At 41.4% G+C, this 15,100-nt stretch overlaps 2 protein-coding genes across 2 annotated transcripts in view; both read left to right on the top strand.

Moving 5' to 3' along the window:
• Positions 1–15,100, top strand: part of LOC133655351 (melanopsin-A-like) — a 99,702-nt gene that overhangs the window by 27,344 nt on the left and 57,258 nt on the right. The window lies entirely within an intron of this gene.
• On the top strand, positions 1,442–3,349 carry LOC133655350 (uncharacterized). Its single transcript, XM_062055413.1, has 2 exons — positions 1,442–3,073; positions 3,175–3,349. Exon 1 carries the CDS (start codon positions 1,471–1,473, stop codon positions 3,064–3,066), a length of 1,596 nt encoding a protein of 531 aa, XP_061911397.1. The 5' UTR covers positions 1,442–1,470; the 3' UTR covers positions 3,067–3,073; positions 3,175–3,349.

Raw genomic sequence — 15,100 nt, 5'->3', positions numbered from 1 at the left:
ACCTAATAAAAATGTATCACTTTATGAGTGGGGCACCTTTTGGATCCCAAATATATTTAGTGATTTTTCATTTATCTTTTCACTGTGATTACTCAAAAATATGAAAGAATTAAAATCAATGGTGTCCTGCATTATTGATCTTTTAGGGCTCTAATGACTAAATATTGCATATTTCAGTTTTACTATAAAAAAAACTAAGTTGTTTTTGACAGAAAAGCCATAAAACATTTTTTTTTAATTTGTATTACTTTATATCAACTTGAAGAATTTACTGTAAGCGTTAAATAATTAAAAAAAAATAATAATCAGACTTATTTTTAACATTTTAATGACTGAGACCCTTTATGGTCCCCGGGACCCCTAAAGGTAAAATAAATAAAAAATGCATATATTTTGTTATGGTTTGAAAATGAAAAATATCAAAATGGCCCCCACATGCTTTAAAGGCCTACTGAAATGAAATGTTTTTATTTAAACGGGGATAGCAGATCTATTCTATGTGTCATACTTGATCATTTCGCGATATTGCCATATTTTTGCTGAAAGGATTTAGTATAAAACAACGACGATAAAGATTGCAACTTTTGGTATCTGATAAAAAAAAAGGCTTGCCCCTACCGGAAGTAGCGTGACGTAGTCAGTTGAACATATACGCAAATAGTGCGGTGGGTTAGCGCACATTTTTAGGCGTACCGTTACGGAGCGGATAAAAGCGCCAATTTTTTTACAGGCCTTCTTTATGACCTACTGAAGGATTTTAGAAGGGTACTCAAACTTAAATATTGAAAATACCCATATAGTGCACAAAATTGTTTAAAAAATGTTATTCCGGAGTCATAAAAGGTATATTGCTGATAAATTGTTGTTTTTTTCCACTTAGGAAGGTAAATTTGCTTTTAATTGGGTCCAGTGATGGATAAACATTCAAAATGATGTCTAAAATGCATTACCAAGGCACCTGGTACAGGTACATCCTCCATAAAGTCCTGTACAGTATAGGCGGAATTAAGAAAAAAGCTGAAAAAATGTCATGTTCTGCATGTAGTGTGGGTAAAGACATTCTCTATTCATTTTGTAATTAGAATTAATCATGAAGTTGTTCATAATCGCAACTACTGTTTCAATATACATTCACAACACCAGATGGCGATATATAAACTAGCCTGCATGATCACAATAAGTTCCAGCCTGATCACATGATCACATGATCACTGTGCAGTTCAGCATCACACAGAGCTGCAATCAAGCAGGTGTTCATCAGGTAAATATAACAATAATAATGCTTTGAGAATGAGCTGTATGTTGCTTAACAAAGCATAAGGAAAGTTAAAAAGATTAGCTAGGCTACCTATTTTAGACATCTAATGTTATCAGCACATGTTTTTTTGCTGCAACCAAGGTTAAGATAGATGATGTAAACTTGTGACTCTTGATAGTCGCAACTGCGCAGATAAATTAGTCGCAAATACCATGCTCATCCTGGAGGACACAGGGAAGAGACAATATCAGGAGTTTGTCAAGAAGGTGCTTGATGAACGCACACAATCTATCCATGATCCGATTAAAAGGAATTCCTTGGCAGTCTTCAGGCAACCTAGACGCAAGACAATGTCTAAAGATGGGAAAAAGATTAAAGTGCTTCAGAACAACGTGGCACTCTTTGGCCAGCTATATGTAGCTATGCAGAGCCGTGAGAGTAATTTGGATGAATTCTTTACACATGAGGTGCAGTCCTTCCCTCCATCTCTCTCAGACTTTGGAAAACTTCATCTGACAGGCACCAAATCAGACCTGCTACAATGTCTTGAGCAGCCAGCACAATCAGAGCCACCCTCAACCTATGACTTCAAAGTCCTAGATGGGGCAGTAATTGTCCACTGCCTGCCCACTATTAGAGTGAGCACGTTTGATGCTTATGCAAATGAGGTTTTCATCCCCTACCTGCAGAAGCAGCTGCAGGATGCAAAACGATTGGATGTTGTATGGGACACGTACATCCCTGACAGCTTGAAGGAGTCCACCCGAGAAAAAAGAGGACGTGGTGTTCGCAGGAAAGTGTCAGGCCCGACAAAGTTGCCAGGCAACTGGATGGACTTTCTTCGCGACCCAATCAACAAGAAGGAGTTGTTTGATTTCTTGACATCCAAGATCCAAGAGTTCAGCTGGCCACCAACCAAAGCTGTGTATGTCACATCGGGGCAAGCGGTGTCAGGACAAGCTTTTGGTTCCACTAGCATGATGGACTGTTGCAACCATGAGGAGGCAGACACAAGGATAGTGGTCCATCTACAATGCGCATTGAAGGAGGGAGCAAAGACAGTTCTTGTGCGAACTGTGGACACTGATGTCATCGTGATCCTTGCTGGTTTATTTTATGATTTGGTGGTGCTTCAACCATTGACTGACATCTGGGTGGCTTTTGGCATGGGAAAAAGGTTCAGATATTACCACATAAACCACATCTGCAAAAGCCTGGGGGAACCCAAATCACAAGGTCTGCTTATGTTCCACGCATATTCAGGTTGTGACACAACATCTGCATTTAACGGAAAAGGCAAGAAGTCAGCTTGGAGGGCCTGGCAAGCCTATGATGCTGCTACAGAAACATTTATGTATCTGGCAAAGCATCCATTCCAGGAACTAAAAGTTGACTCTGAGCATTTCCAGACACTTGAGAGGCTGACTGTGATCCTGTACAACAGATCCAGTCCTTTGAACTCCATCAGTCAAACAAGGAAGGAACTCTTCTGTCAAGACAGTCGGCCGATGGAGAGATTACCTCCCACGCAGGATGCCCTACTCCAGCATGTAAAACGGGCTGTGTTTCAGGCAGGAATCTGGGCAACCAGCACAGACACACAGCAAGTGATTCCTTCTCCAAAGGACTTTGGATGGACCAAGGACGAAACAGGGTCATGGGTTCCAGTTTGGATAACCATTCCCGAGGTCTCCATTGCCTGCAGAGAGCTGATAAAATGCTCATGTAAAGGTGACTGTTCCAGCTGTAAATGCAGCAATGCTAATATTGACTGTTCTCCACTTTGCAAATGCAACTGCTGCAAATAGACACCAGGTACAGTTATGCACACCAATACACCAAGTTTCCACATTATGATGCATGTCAATTTGTTTAAATTGTGACAACAATTGTTTTCTTGCCTGTTTCACGTGCAGATTACTTCATAGTGTAGTAAGAAGAGTCATCCAGGCCATTGGTCCTCAGCCCCCATGCTGATCATGTGCACCAGCTGACTTGCCCCTTTAATTTATTTTTGGCCTCAATCAGAGTTCTAACATTATAATTGCATTAAAGGTTTTATGGATAATACTTCATGTGCTGGGTCTTGAATCATCATCTGAAAATGATACTTTTTGCTATTTCTGTCCATAATGAGGCCTTATTTGAAAGCCAAATGGTTCATAATGGAATCAAATATTGGCATTCTGGCTGTTCTGGGATGTGAAGACACTACCTGTAGACACCCTGTGCAAGTATGATGTAAAAACTAGCAGCAGGAGGACACATGACAAGAATTAGTCCTTTTTTAGTATAGGCGTTTTTTGCAGTTATTGATCAAAATAACTTATGTGCACTATAAAGGTATTTTCAATATTTAAGTTTGAGTACCCTTCTAAAATCCTTCAGTAGGTCATAAAGAAGGCCCATAAAAAATTTGGCGCTTTTATCCGCTCCGTAACGGTAATGTCACTAAGCCACCAGACTAAAAGTTCCCTATTGTTTACAATGATGGCCGCATGAAGTGAGAGAGATTCGGACCGAGAAAGCGACAATTTCCCCATTAATTTGAGCGAGGATGAAAGATTTGTGGATGAGTAAAGTGCAAGTGAAGGACTAGTGGGGAGTTGAAGCTATTCAGATAGGGAAGATGCTGTGAGAGTGACCTGATATTCAGCTGGGAATGACTACAACAGTAAATAAACACAAGACATATATATACTCTATTAGCCACAACACAACCAGGCTTATATTTAATATGCCACAAATTAATCCCGCATAACAAACACCTAGGTGTTTGTTATGCTAGCTCCTAGCTACTAGCTACTAGCTCGAGCTAGTTATAGCAAGCGATCAAATGTTTGGAAGCGCAGCTATGTACTCACAGTATCGCGTCTGTGTATCCAAGTCAAAGTCCTCCTGGTTAGAGTCTCTGTTGTCCGAGTTCTTCCATCTTGACTGCATCTTTTGGGAATGTAAACAAAGAAACACCGGCTTTGTTGTGTTGCTGACTTCCCTCGCAAAATATCCCCTTCGCACCGACAACTTTCTTCTTTGCTTGCTCAGCTTCTTTCTCCACAATGCAATGAACAAATTGCAACAGCTTCACCAACACAGATGTCCACAATCACGTGGAATAATGACATGAAAACTGAGCTATTTCGTATTGGATACAATGTGTCCCAATACTTCCGTTTCAACCATTGACGTCACGCGCATACGTCATCATACCGAGACGTTTTCAAGCAGAAGTGTGGCGGGAAATGTAAAATGTCACTTTATAAGTTAACCCGGCCGTATTGGCATGTGTTGCAATGTTAAGATGTCATCATTGATATATAAACTATCAGACTGCGTGGTCGCTAGTAGTGGCTTTCAGTAGGCCTTTAAGTTTTTCCTCAGTGGAAAAAGTTTGGACACCCCTGAGTTACAGGATCATACAATGGTCATAATTGAAGTCCTCCTGTCTAGGAACGTCTTCCCTACAGACATCACACCTGGGACGGTTTAGGAAGTATGAATTGATTTAGTTATGTTGTATACACTTATGACAATAAAAGGATTGATTGATTGAAACCTACCAAGTTGCTTGGCGTGATGAATGAAGAGTCAACAAGAGTAGAAACGTTATGAAGGATCAGAAGACGGTACAGGACTTGTACATCCTGTTCAAAGCTTTAAACAGAAGGAAAGCCCGGAGGCATTAGGAGACGCCTCATCAGTTACGCTGATGATATGCAGTGTCTCCTGATGACATAAATACCTTTTTCAACTTCAAGTCGTGGATGGCGGTGCACTTCCTGCCGCTCAACCAGGACAAAACAGAGGTTTTACTTATAGGCCCCGAAGGCCAGAGGGAGGAACTTTCACCAAAATGACAAGATTATAAACCCACACAGAGAATAAAAAAGTCTGGACTTGATTTTGGACCCCAAGCTGACTTTCACCCCACATATTACAAATATTGCAAAAATAAGTATTTATCATCTTAAGATCATATAGCCAGACTCCCAGGTGCTAACACGGAGGGGCTAACACGGAGGGGCTAACACGGAGGGGCTAACACGGGTGTCAAGTTAAGTTCAAGTAGCAATGATTGTCACACACACACACACACTAGGTGTGGTGAAATGTGTCCTCTGCATTTGACCCATCCCCTTGTTCACCCCCTGGGAGGTGAGGGGAGCAGTGAGCAGCAGCGGTGGCCGCGCCCGGGAATCATTTTTGGTGATTTAACCCCCAATTCCAACCCTTGATGCTGAGTGCCAAGCAGGGAGGTAATGGCTCCCATTTTTATAGTCTATATAAATTAAGTTTCTCAGTGTGAATATGAAATATGTTGTCTTTGCAGTCTATTCAATTGAATATAAGTTGAGAAGGATTTGTTTTATTCTCTTTTTATTTACCATTTACACAACGTGACAACTTCACTGCTTTTGTATTTTATTGTGTTATTTTCTATCTAAATCCTTAATATTTCTACTATTATTCTCTCAATGTAAGGCTGCAGCTAACGATTATTTTTCTATCGATTAATCTATAGATTATTTTTTCGATTAATCTATAGATAATTTTTTCCGATTAATCCTTTTACCGATTATTTTTTCATTTAAAATGAAGATGAAAAAATAAATGTAGGCCAGTTTTTTCAAAATGGCCACTCAGTCAACATTGACAACAACATGACTAAATATTCTGTAACAATGTAAACATTTAAAACTTTTGACATTTAACAAAATTAAAAGTAGCTTGTTTGCTTTTTAATGTGCAAATATAAAAGTAAACATCCAGTGCAAATCTTAATATTCTGCAATAGTATAAGCATTTCAAAAGTAAAAGTATTGCTTATTTTGCTTTAAAATGTGCAAAAATAAAGATAAACATCCAATACAAAAAAGTGCAAAACGAAATATTCTGTAACAACAGTGTAAACATTTCAACAAAAGTAAAAGTATTGCTTATTTTGCTTTAAAATGTGCAAAATTAAAGATAAACATCCAGCACAAAAAAGTGCCAATCTAAATATTCTGGAGCACTGTAAACATTAAGTATTGCTTTTAAAATGTGCAAAATAAACATCCAGTCCAACACAGTACACAATAACCAATTCTACTCATTCCAGTGAGTGACTAACAGTTGTAATGAAGAAAGGTTAGCATGTCTACATGCTCTGGTTCTTTTCTTGTTTACAATATTCCCAGCAGCTGAAAATAGGCGCTGTCACGCCAAATTTCTTCCCCCCTACAAACCCCCCCACCCATTTACTTCCAGTCACGTCATTCCATAGCTTGTGTTTGTAAATTGTTTTTTTTATTTTATTTTTTATAATATAGCATTAACAAAATGTCTGTATTAATCAGACACATTAACTTGAGGATATTCCTGACTGAATGCACATTTGACTGCTGGACATATGCGGAAATGAATAACAGGAAGTAAATGGGGGGGGGGGTTTGTAGGGGGGAAGAAATTTGGCGTGCCAGCGCTCAGAAGGGGTGGATGTGGCTGGAACTGAGAGGTAAGACCGATGATGATGATGATAGTATGATTAAAGTGAAAGTTAATAGTTGGTTTGTACAAAGTATATGTAACTGTTAATGTTGTAAAAGGTATTTGCACAACTAATTAACGTTAGCGTTAAAGAGGACTTTGTAAACACTGAACAAGCACGCCAGACGTGTCTCTCAGAGCCACACGCTGCTTTAGTTTATGAATTTACAACACAGATACAAATGACACATTCACGTTTTTGTGTAATGGTATAATCACACGGACGATTGACTGCTTGATGGTGATGGCAAGAACGCTGTCGGGTGGTTGATGGTGATGGCAAGAACGCTGTCGGGTGGTTGATGGTGATGGCAAGAACGCTGTCGGGTGGTTGATGGTGATGGCAAGAACGCTGTCGGGTGGTTGATGGTGATGGCAAGAACGCTGTCGGGTGGTTGATGGTGATGGCAAGAACGCTGTCAGGTGGTTGATGGTGATGGCAAGAACGCTGTCGGGTGGTTGATGGTGATGGCAAGAACGCTGTCGGGTGCTTGATGGTGATGGCAAGAATGCTGTCGGGTGGTTGATGGTGATGGCAAGAACGCTGTCGGGTGGTTGATGGTGATGGCAAGAACGCTGTCGGGTGCTTGATGGTGATGGCAAGAACGCTGTCGGGTGGTTGATGGTGATGGCAAGAACGCTGTCGGGTGGTTGATGGTGATGGCAAGAACGCTGTCGGGTGGTTGATGGTGATGGCAAGAACGCTGTCGGGTGGTTGATGGTGATGGCAAGAACGCTGTCGGGTGTTAACTTTTCAAATGTTGGTTCCTAGCCGTTGTGCTGCTATGATAGGCCATTTCCGCTCCCCACAGTGTGCATACAACAACATTATTAGGCCGTTCATTGAAATACTTCCACACTTTTGACCACTTTTGGCATGCTTTTTTTCCCCTCGCTCGCATCGTCTGCTTTGCGCTCCGCCATGACGGTAGTGTGACGTAAATATGCCACTCGTCGACGCACAAAAACGGCGTCGACGTATTTACGTAACCGATGACGTCGACGCGTCGTTTCAGCCTTATCTCAATGTTATGTTTTTATTAACTTATTAATGTAATATTTATATTATTCGTATTGTATTTTTTACATATATTTTATCATATGTGTTGTACTGTTTTAGATGGCTTTAAATGTTAGTTATTCTCCTCAAATGTTGTGTTTTTTCCTCAAATCCTCAATGCCACATTTTTTTTCTTTGTTATTGTCAATAGGGCTGTGTGTGTGTGTGTGTGTGTGTGTGTGTGTGTGTGTGTGTGTGTGTGTGTGTGTGTGTGTGTGTGTGTGTGTGTGTGTGTGTGTGTGTGTGTGTGTGTGTGTGTGTGTGTGTGTGTGTGTGTGTGTGTGTGTGTGTGTGTGTGTGTGTGTGTGTGTGTGTGTGTGCGTGTGTGCGTGCGTGCATGTGTGTGTGTATTTTTTTTCTCTTCAATTTCTTTTTTTGTACAGCACTTTGTTTGCCACTTGCCTGTGTATGAAAAGTGCTACATAAATAAAGTTAGATTTGATTTGATAAAGCCTTCAATCACAAGACTCTCACATCCAAAGCTTTGAGGGCGCGGCTTGTCGCTGTCAACTTTGCGTGACACAGCCGGAATGTGTCGCTAACAATATGACAATAGTATGAGAAGCTCTATGGTCGGCCAAATTATACATCATTTATATCGTATTTATCGCCCAACCCTAATTGATATCAATGCAAAGTAGTCCTATACAGCTATGCTGTGAATTAAAAGCACATCCATCAACTTATTGGCAATTTAAGGATAAACAGAGTTACATAATAAAGGCGTTATTAAGTAACCGTGTAATACTCTTCCATATCAGTAGGTGGCAGCCGGTAACTAATTGCTTTGTAGATGTGGGAAACAGTGGGAGGCAGTGTGCAGGTAAAAAGGTATCTAATGCTTAAAGCAAAAATAAACAAAAGGTGAGTGCCCCTAAGAAAAGGCATTGAAGCTTAGGGAAGGCTACGCAGAACCAAACTAAAACTGAACTGGCTACAAAGTAAGCAAAAACAGAATGCTGGATGACAGCAAAGACTTACTGCGGAGCAAAGACGGCGTCCACAATGTACATCCTTGATGCTGAGTGCCAAGCAGAGAGGCAATGGGTCCCATTTTTATAGTCTTTGGTATGACTCGGTTTGGACTCACAACCTACCGACCTCAGGGCGGACACTCTAACCACGAGGCCACTGAGCAGGTTGCAGGTTTAAAGTCATATCCAACAATTGCAACAACGACTTTTTACTGTCAACTGAGTTTCGTTTTTTTGAATGATTTCTGCTGGTGGTGTGTCTCCGCATTTTTTCAACGCAAAAAATGTGATGTGGCTCAAAAAAGGTTGAAAAACACTGATGGAGACCACAAGGACGTGTTTTACATTTAGAAAAAAATAATAATAACATGACTTCTTTAAAAGCTCTAAAGGCTTAGCACCTTTTAGCTCTTATTTCCAAAATGGTGTACACTACTGAATTGGGGTCTTATGGCCACTTATGTGGACACTTATACTGCCATCTGGTGGTGTCAGAAGAGTATAACATACAATGGAATTTGGAAGGGAAAAAAAGTGTAAAAATAAGAATTAGCATGTCACTACACATGAAGTACACGTTTGTGTACTTATGGACTAAGTACATCATATCAAAAGATGATTCTTAGTTTTTATTCTAATTAGGGTCCAATAAGCCTAAATAGCAAAGAGAAATAAAAAAAAGCAAACAACTTGGGCCTTAAGAGGTTAATGCGCCTTATAATCCGGTGCGCCTTATATATGAAAAAAGATCGAAAATAGACCATTGGTCGGCAGTGTGCCTTACAATCCGGTGCGCCCTATGGTCCGGAAAATACGGTAACTTCTTTAACCTCTAAAGGCTTAGTGGCCACATGCGTGAACAGCACCTTTTAGCTCTTATTTCCAAAATTGTGTACACTACTGAATTGGGGTCTTATGGCCACTTATGTGGACACTTATACTGCCATCTGGTGGTGTCAGAAGAGTATAACATACAATGGAATTTGTAAAAAAAAAAAAAAAAAGTAAAAATAAGAATTAGCATGTCACTACACATGAAGTTTGGACTAAGTGCATCATATCAAAAGATGATTCTTAGTTTTTATTCTACTTAGGGTCCAATAAGCCCAAATAGCAAAGAGAAATAAACAAAAGCATGTAAACAAACAGCTTGGGCCTTAAGAGGTTAATGCGCCTTATAATCTGGTGCGCCTTATATATGAAAAAAGATAGAAAATAGACCATTGGTCGGCAGTGCACCTTATTGGTAACTAAATAGCTCTAAAAGTGAGTTTTCCCCTGTAAGACAAGCTCTTCATTTGGTGTGAACACTCCTCTAATTGTTTCCAATTAGCGCACAGGTCATGTCACTCAATCAATCAAAGTTTATTTATAATCACAAGTGTCTCAAAGGGTCTTTACTCTGTGTGAATGAGCGCTTGGGGCTTTCTGCTGCGTTTGGGGCTTTCTGCTGCGTTTATTTCATCGCCCTTCATCGCTGTGAAGGATTTCTCCACCTCCCCCACGTCGGCACAAAGACGACTTCACAGAGATTAAGATATCGATCAATAACACGTCCGGATCGTGCAAATGAAAAGTGGCGTGCCTGTGCGTCGGGAGCCTTGTGGACGATCGGGTGAGTCAGTTCAAGTCTTCGCCATGGCAACAGTGGAGTAAGAGGAAGAGCTGGCTGACATCATAATAACGTGCTTTCTTGTCATTCTTACGCTCGGTATTGCATTATGGCCTCTGATCACATCGGGGCCAGTGAGTGTGGTGGCGAACGTGTTGCTGTACATAGGCCCCCATCCCGTGTTGCTGTGCATAGGCCCCCATCCCGTGTTGCTGTACATAGGCCCCCATCCTGTGTGGCTGTGCATAGGCCCCCATCCCGTGTTGCTGTGCATAGGCCCCCATCCCGTGTTGCTGTGCATAGGCCCCCATCCCGTGTTGCTGTGCATAGGCCCCCATCCCGTGTTGCTGTACATAGGCCCCCATCCCGTGTTGCTGGGCATAGGGCCCCCATCCCGTGTTGCTGTGCATAGGCCCCCATCCCGTGTTGCTGGGCATAGGCCCCCATCCCGTGTTGCTGTGCATAGGCCCCCATCCCGTGTTGCTGGGCATAGGCCCCCATCCCGTGTTGCTGTGCATAGGCCCCCATCCCGTGTTGCTGTGCATAGGCCCCCCATCCCGTGTTGCTGGGCATAGGCCCCCATCCCGTGTTGCTGTACATAGGCCCCCATCCCGTGTTGCTGTACATAGGCCCCCATCCCGTGTTGCTGGGCATAGGCCCCCATCCCGTGTTGCTGTGCATAGGCCCCCATCCCGTGTTGCTGGGCATAGGCCCCCATCCCGTGTTGCTGTGCATAGGCCCCCATCCCGTGTTGCTGGTGCATAGGCCCCCATCCCGTGTTGCTGTACATAGGCCCCCATCCCGTGTTGCTGTGCATAGGCCCCCATCCCGTGTTGCTGTGCATAGGCCCCCATCCCGTGTTGCTGGGCATAGGCCCCCATCCCGTGTTGCTGGGCATAGGCCCCCATCCCGTGGGTGCTTCGGATTGGGATTGATGACAACTTTCAATCTTTAGAATCATTTTTGAAAAATCAATCCCGTTGTTGTTCATTTTGTGGCCAGTTTAGTCCGTTTTATGTAATAAAAAAGTTGCAAATCATATAAAGTTAAAGTTAAAGTACCAATGATTGTCTCACACACACACACACACACGAGGTGTGGCGAAATTATTCTCTGCATTTGACCCATCACCCTTGATCACCCCCTGGGAGGTGAGGGGAGCAGTGAACAGCAGCGGTAGCCGCGCCCGGAAATCATTTTTGGTGATTTAACCCCCAAATTCCAACCCTTGATGCTGAGTGCCCAAGCAGGGAGGTAATGGCTCCCATTTTTATAGTCTTTGGTATGACTCGGCCGGGATTTGAACTCACAACCTACCCATCTCAGGGCGGACACTCTAACCACTAGGCCACTGTGTATGTGTGTGTGTATACATGTGTATATATATATATATATATATATATATATATATATATATATATATATATATGTATATATATATATATATATATACATACATATGTATAAATACTTACATATGTACATATATGCATATATATATATATATATATACATACATATATATATATATATATACATATACATATATATATATATATATATATATATATATAGTATATATAATATATATAATATATATATATAGTAATATATATATATATATATATATATATATATATATGTATGTATATAGTCTATAATAGTGTTGTAACTAGAGATATCCGATAATATCGGACTGCCGATATTATCGGCCAATAAATGCTTTAAAATGTAATATCGGAAATTATCTGTATCGGTTTCAAAAAGTAACATTTATGACTTTTTAAAACGCACGTAGGGAGAAGTACAGAGCACCAATAAACCTTAAAGGCACTGCCTTTGCGTGCCAGCCCAGTCACATAATATCTACAGCTTTTCACACACACAAGTGAATGCCATATATACTTGGTCAACAGCCATACAGGTCACACTGAGGGTGGTCGTATAAACAACGTTAACACTGTTACAAATATGCGCCACACTGTGAACCCACACCAAAGAAGAATGACAAACACATTTCGGGGGAACATCCGCACTGTAACACAACATAAAAAATACCAGAACCCCTTGCAGCACTAACTCTTCCAGGACGCTACAATATACCCCCCCCCCCCCCACCGCTCTCTCCATACCTCAACCCCCCCCCCCCCCAACTCAACCTCCTCATGCTCTCTCAGGGAGAGCATGTCCCAAATTCCAAGCTGCTGTTTTGAGGCATGTTAAAAAAAATAATGCACTTTGTGACTTCAATAATAAATATGGCAGTGCATGTTGGCATTTTTTTTTCCATAACTTGAGTTGATTTATTTTGTAAAACCTTGTTACATTGTTTAATGCATCCAGCGGGGCATCACAACTAAATTAGGCATAATAATGTGTTCATTCCACCACTGTATATATCGGTATCGGTTGATATCGGAATCGGTAATTAAGAGTTGGACAATATCTGATATTGGCAAAAAAAGCCATTATCGGACATCTCTAGTATGGGGACAACATTAACACACTGGCAGAAATGTAGATGTGCATGAAGACACGTGGTTTTCAGGATGGATGTTGGACCTTTGACAACAATTTTTGGGGGTGGACAAAAGCTCCACTGGAGTGACCTTTGGGCTCATACTGCATTCATAGGCCGACCCCAGCAGATGTCTTTACACACTTCTCCAAGTGGAGTCCAGGCGTGCACCTAACAATTGATTCTCCCTCCACAACAACTTCAGCTCCTTAGCCTTGACGATTTGCTACACTGCGGACAAGTAGAAAGTCTCCAGTGTGTGAATAAACAATGGCTGCTTTGAAAGAAGCAAAAGTGTGTGTGCTTCCTCGTGTCACACTCATGTCTCTCTTACTTGACAGCTCAAATGATTTCATCAAAAAATCACACAATCTTCGACTTTTATAACATGATTTATTGCCTTTAATAACACATTTCTTCCTCATTTCAAATGAATTCTGTCGAGACACCTTTATGTCACGTTTAACCAGACTACATCGCACTAAAGCCAGAGTACCAAAAGGCATTCCAAAGACTCTCGCACGGAGAAAAAGTATGACCAATTTATTTACAAAACCAGTTGTGTAAATGGTAAATAAAAAGAGAATACAACAAATCCTTTTCAACTTATATTCAATTGAATAGACTGCAAAGACAACATATTTCATGTTTGAACGGGGAAACTTAATTTTTGGGGCAAATAATAATTAACTTAGAATTTCATGGCTGCAACACGTGCCAAAGTAGTTGTGAAAGGGCATGTTCACCACTGTGTTACATGGCCTTTCCTTTGAACAACACTCAGTAAAGGTTTGGGAAGTGAGGAGACACATTTTTGAAGTGGAATTCTTTCCCATTCTTGCTTGATGTACAGCTTAAGTTGTTCAACAGTTCGGGGGTCTCCCTTCTGCTATTGCAGGTGCCACACATTTTCAATGTCTGGACTACAGGCAGGCCAGTCCGGATGGTTCTTTTCCTCTTTAGTCCGGAGGATACAACATCCACAGTTTCCAAAAAACTATTTGAAATATGGATTGTCAAACCACAGAACACTTTACCACTTTGCATCAGTCCATCTTAGATGAGCTCGGGCCAGCAAAGCTGGCAGCGTTTCTGGGTGTTGTTGATAAATGGCTTTCGCTTGCATAGTAGAGTTTTTAACTTGCACTTACAGATGTAGCGACCAATTGTAGTCACTCACAGTGGTTTTCTGAAGTGTTCCTGAGCCCGTGTGGTGATATCCTTTACACACTGATGTCACTTTTTGATGCAGTACCGCCTGAGGGATGGAAGGTCACGGGCTTAGCTGCTTACGTGCAGTGATTTCTCCACATTCTCTCAACCTTTTGATGATATTACGGAGCGTAGATGGTGAAATCCCTCAATTCCTTGCAATAGCTGCTTGAGAAAGGTTGTTCTTAAACTGTTCGACAATTTGCTCGCGCATTTGTTGACAAAGTGGTGACCCTCGCCCCATCCTTGTTTGTGAATGACTGACATGTCTTTATACCCAATCATGGCACCCACCTGTTCCCAATTAGCCTGTTCACCTGTGGGATGTTCCAAATAAGTGTTTGATGAGCATTTCCTCAACTTTCTCAGTCTTTTTGCCACTTGTGCCAGCTTTTTTGAAACATGTTGCAGGCATCAAATTCCAAATGAGCTAATATTTGCAAAAAATAACCAAGTTTACCAGTTTGAACATGAAATATGTTGTCTTTGCAGTCTATTCAATTGAATATAAGTTGAAAAGGATTTGTTGTATTCTGTTTTTATTTACCATTTACACAACGTGACAACTTCACTGCTTTTGGCTTTTGTAAAAGTAGAAAGGATGTTGCATTAAAACTACTCTGACATGTACAATTTATCCCAAAAAGTTACTGATGAAAAGTATCTCACTGATCAAATAACAGTCTCACAAAAATGATGCTGGTTGTACCTGTCACATGGGGGGGGGGGGGGGGGGGGCGGGGGGGGGGGGGTGGGGGGGGGGGGGGGGGGGGGGGGGTTGTTCTTCCAACGCAAAAACGTCTCCGGACGACAGCGTGAAGGTGAGCTTGGATTTATTCAACATAAATCACTCAAACTATCACAAACACAAACAATAAACAAAAAAGGCAAGCGTGCCTAAAACACAAAAGAAGCTGCTAGTTAGCAGAAGCTAGGA

Source organism: Entelurus aequoreus, linkage group LG08 (assembly GCF_033978785.1).
Source record: "Entelurus aequoreus isolate RoL-2023_Sb linkage group LG08, RoL_Eaeq_v1.1, whole genome shotgun sequence".
NCBI lineage: Eukaryota > Metazoa > Chordata > Actinopteri > Syngnathiformes > Syngnathidae > Entelurus > Entelurus aequoreus.
Note: the sequence above shows the minus strand (reverse complement) of the source record. Positions and strands in the feature narration are given on the sequence as shown.

Coding starts and splice junctions, on each gene's coding strand:
- LOC133655350 (XM_062055413.1), top strand. CDS start 1,471: ATGCTCATCCTGGAGGACACAGGGAAGAGACAATATCAGGAGTTTGTC.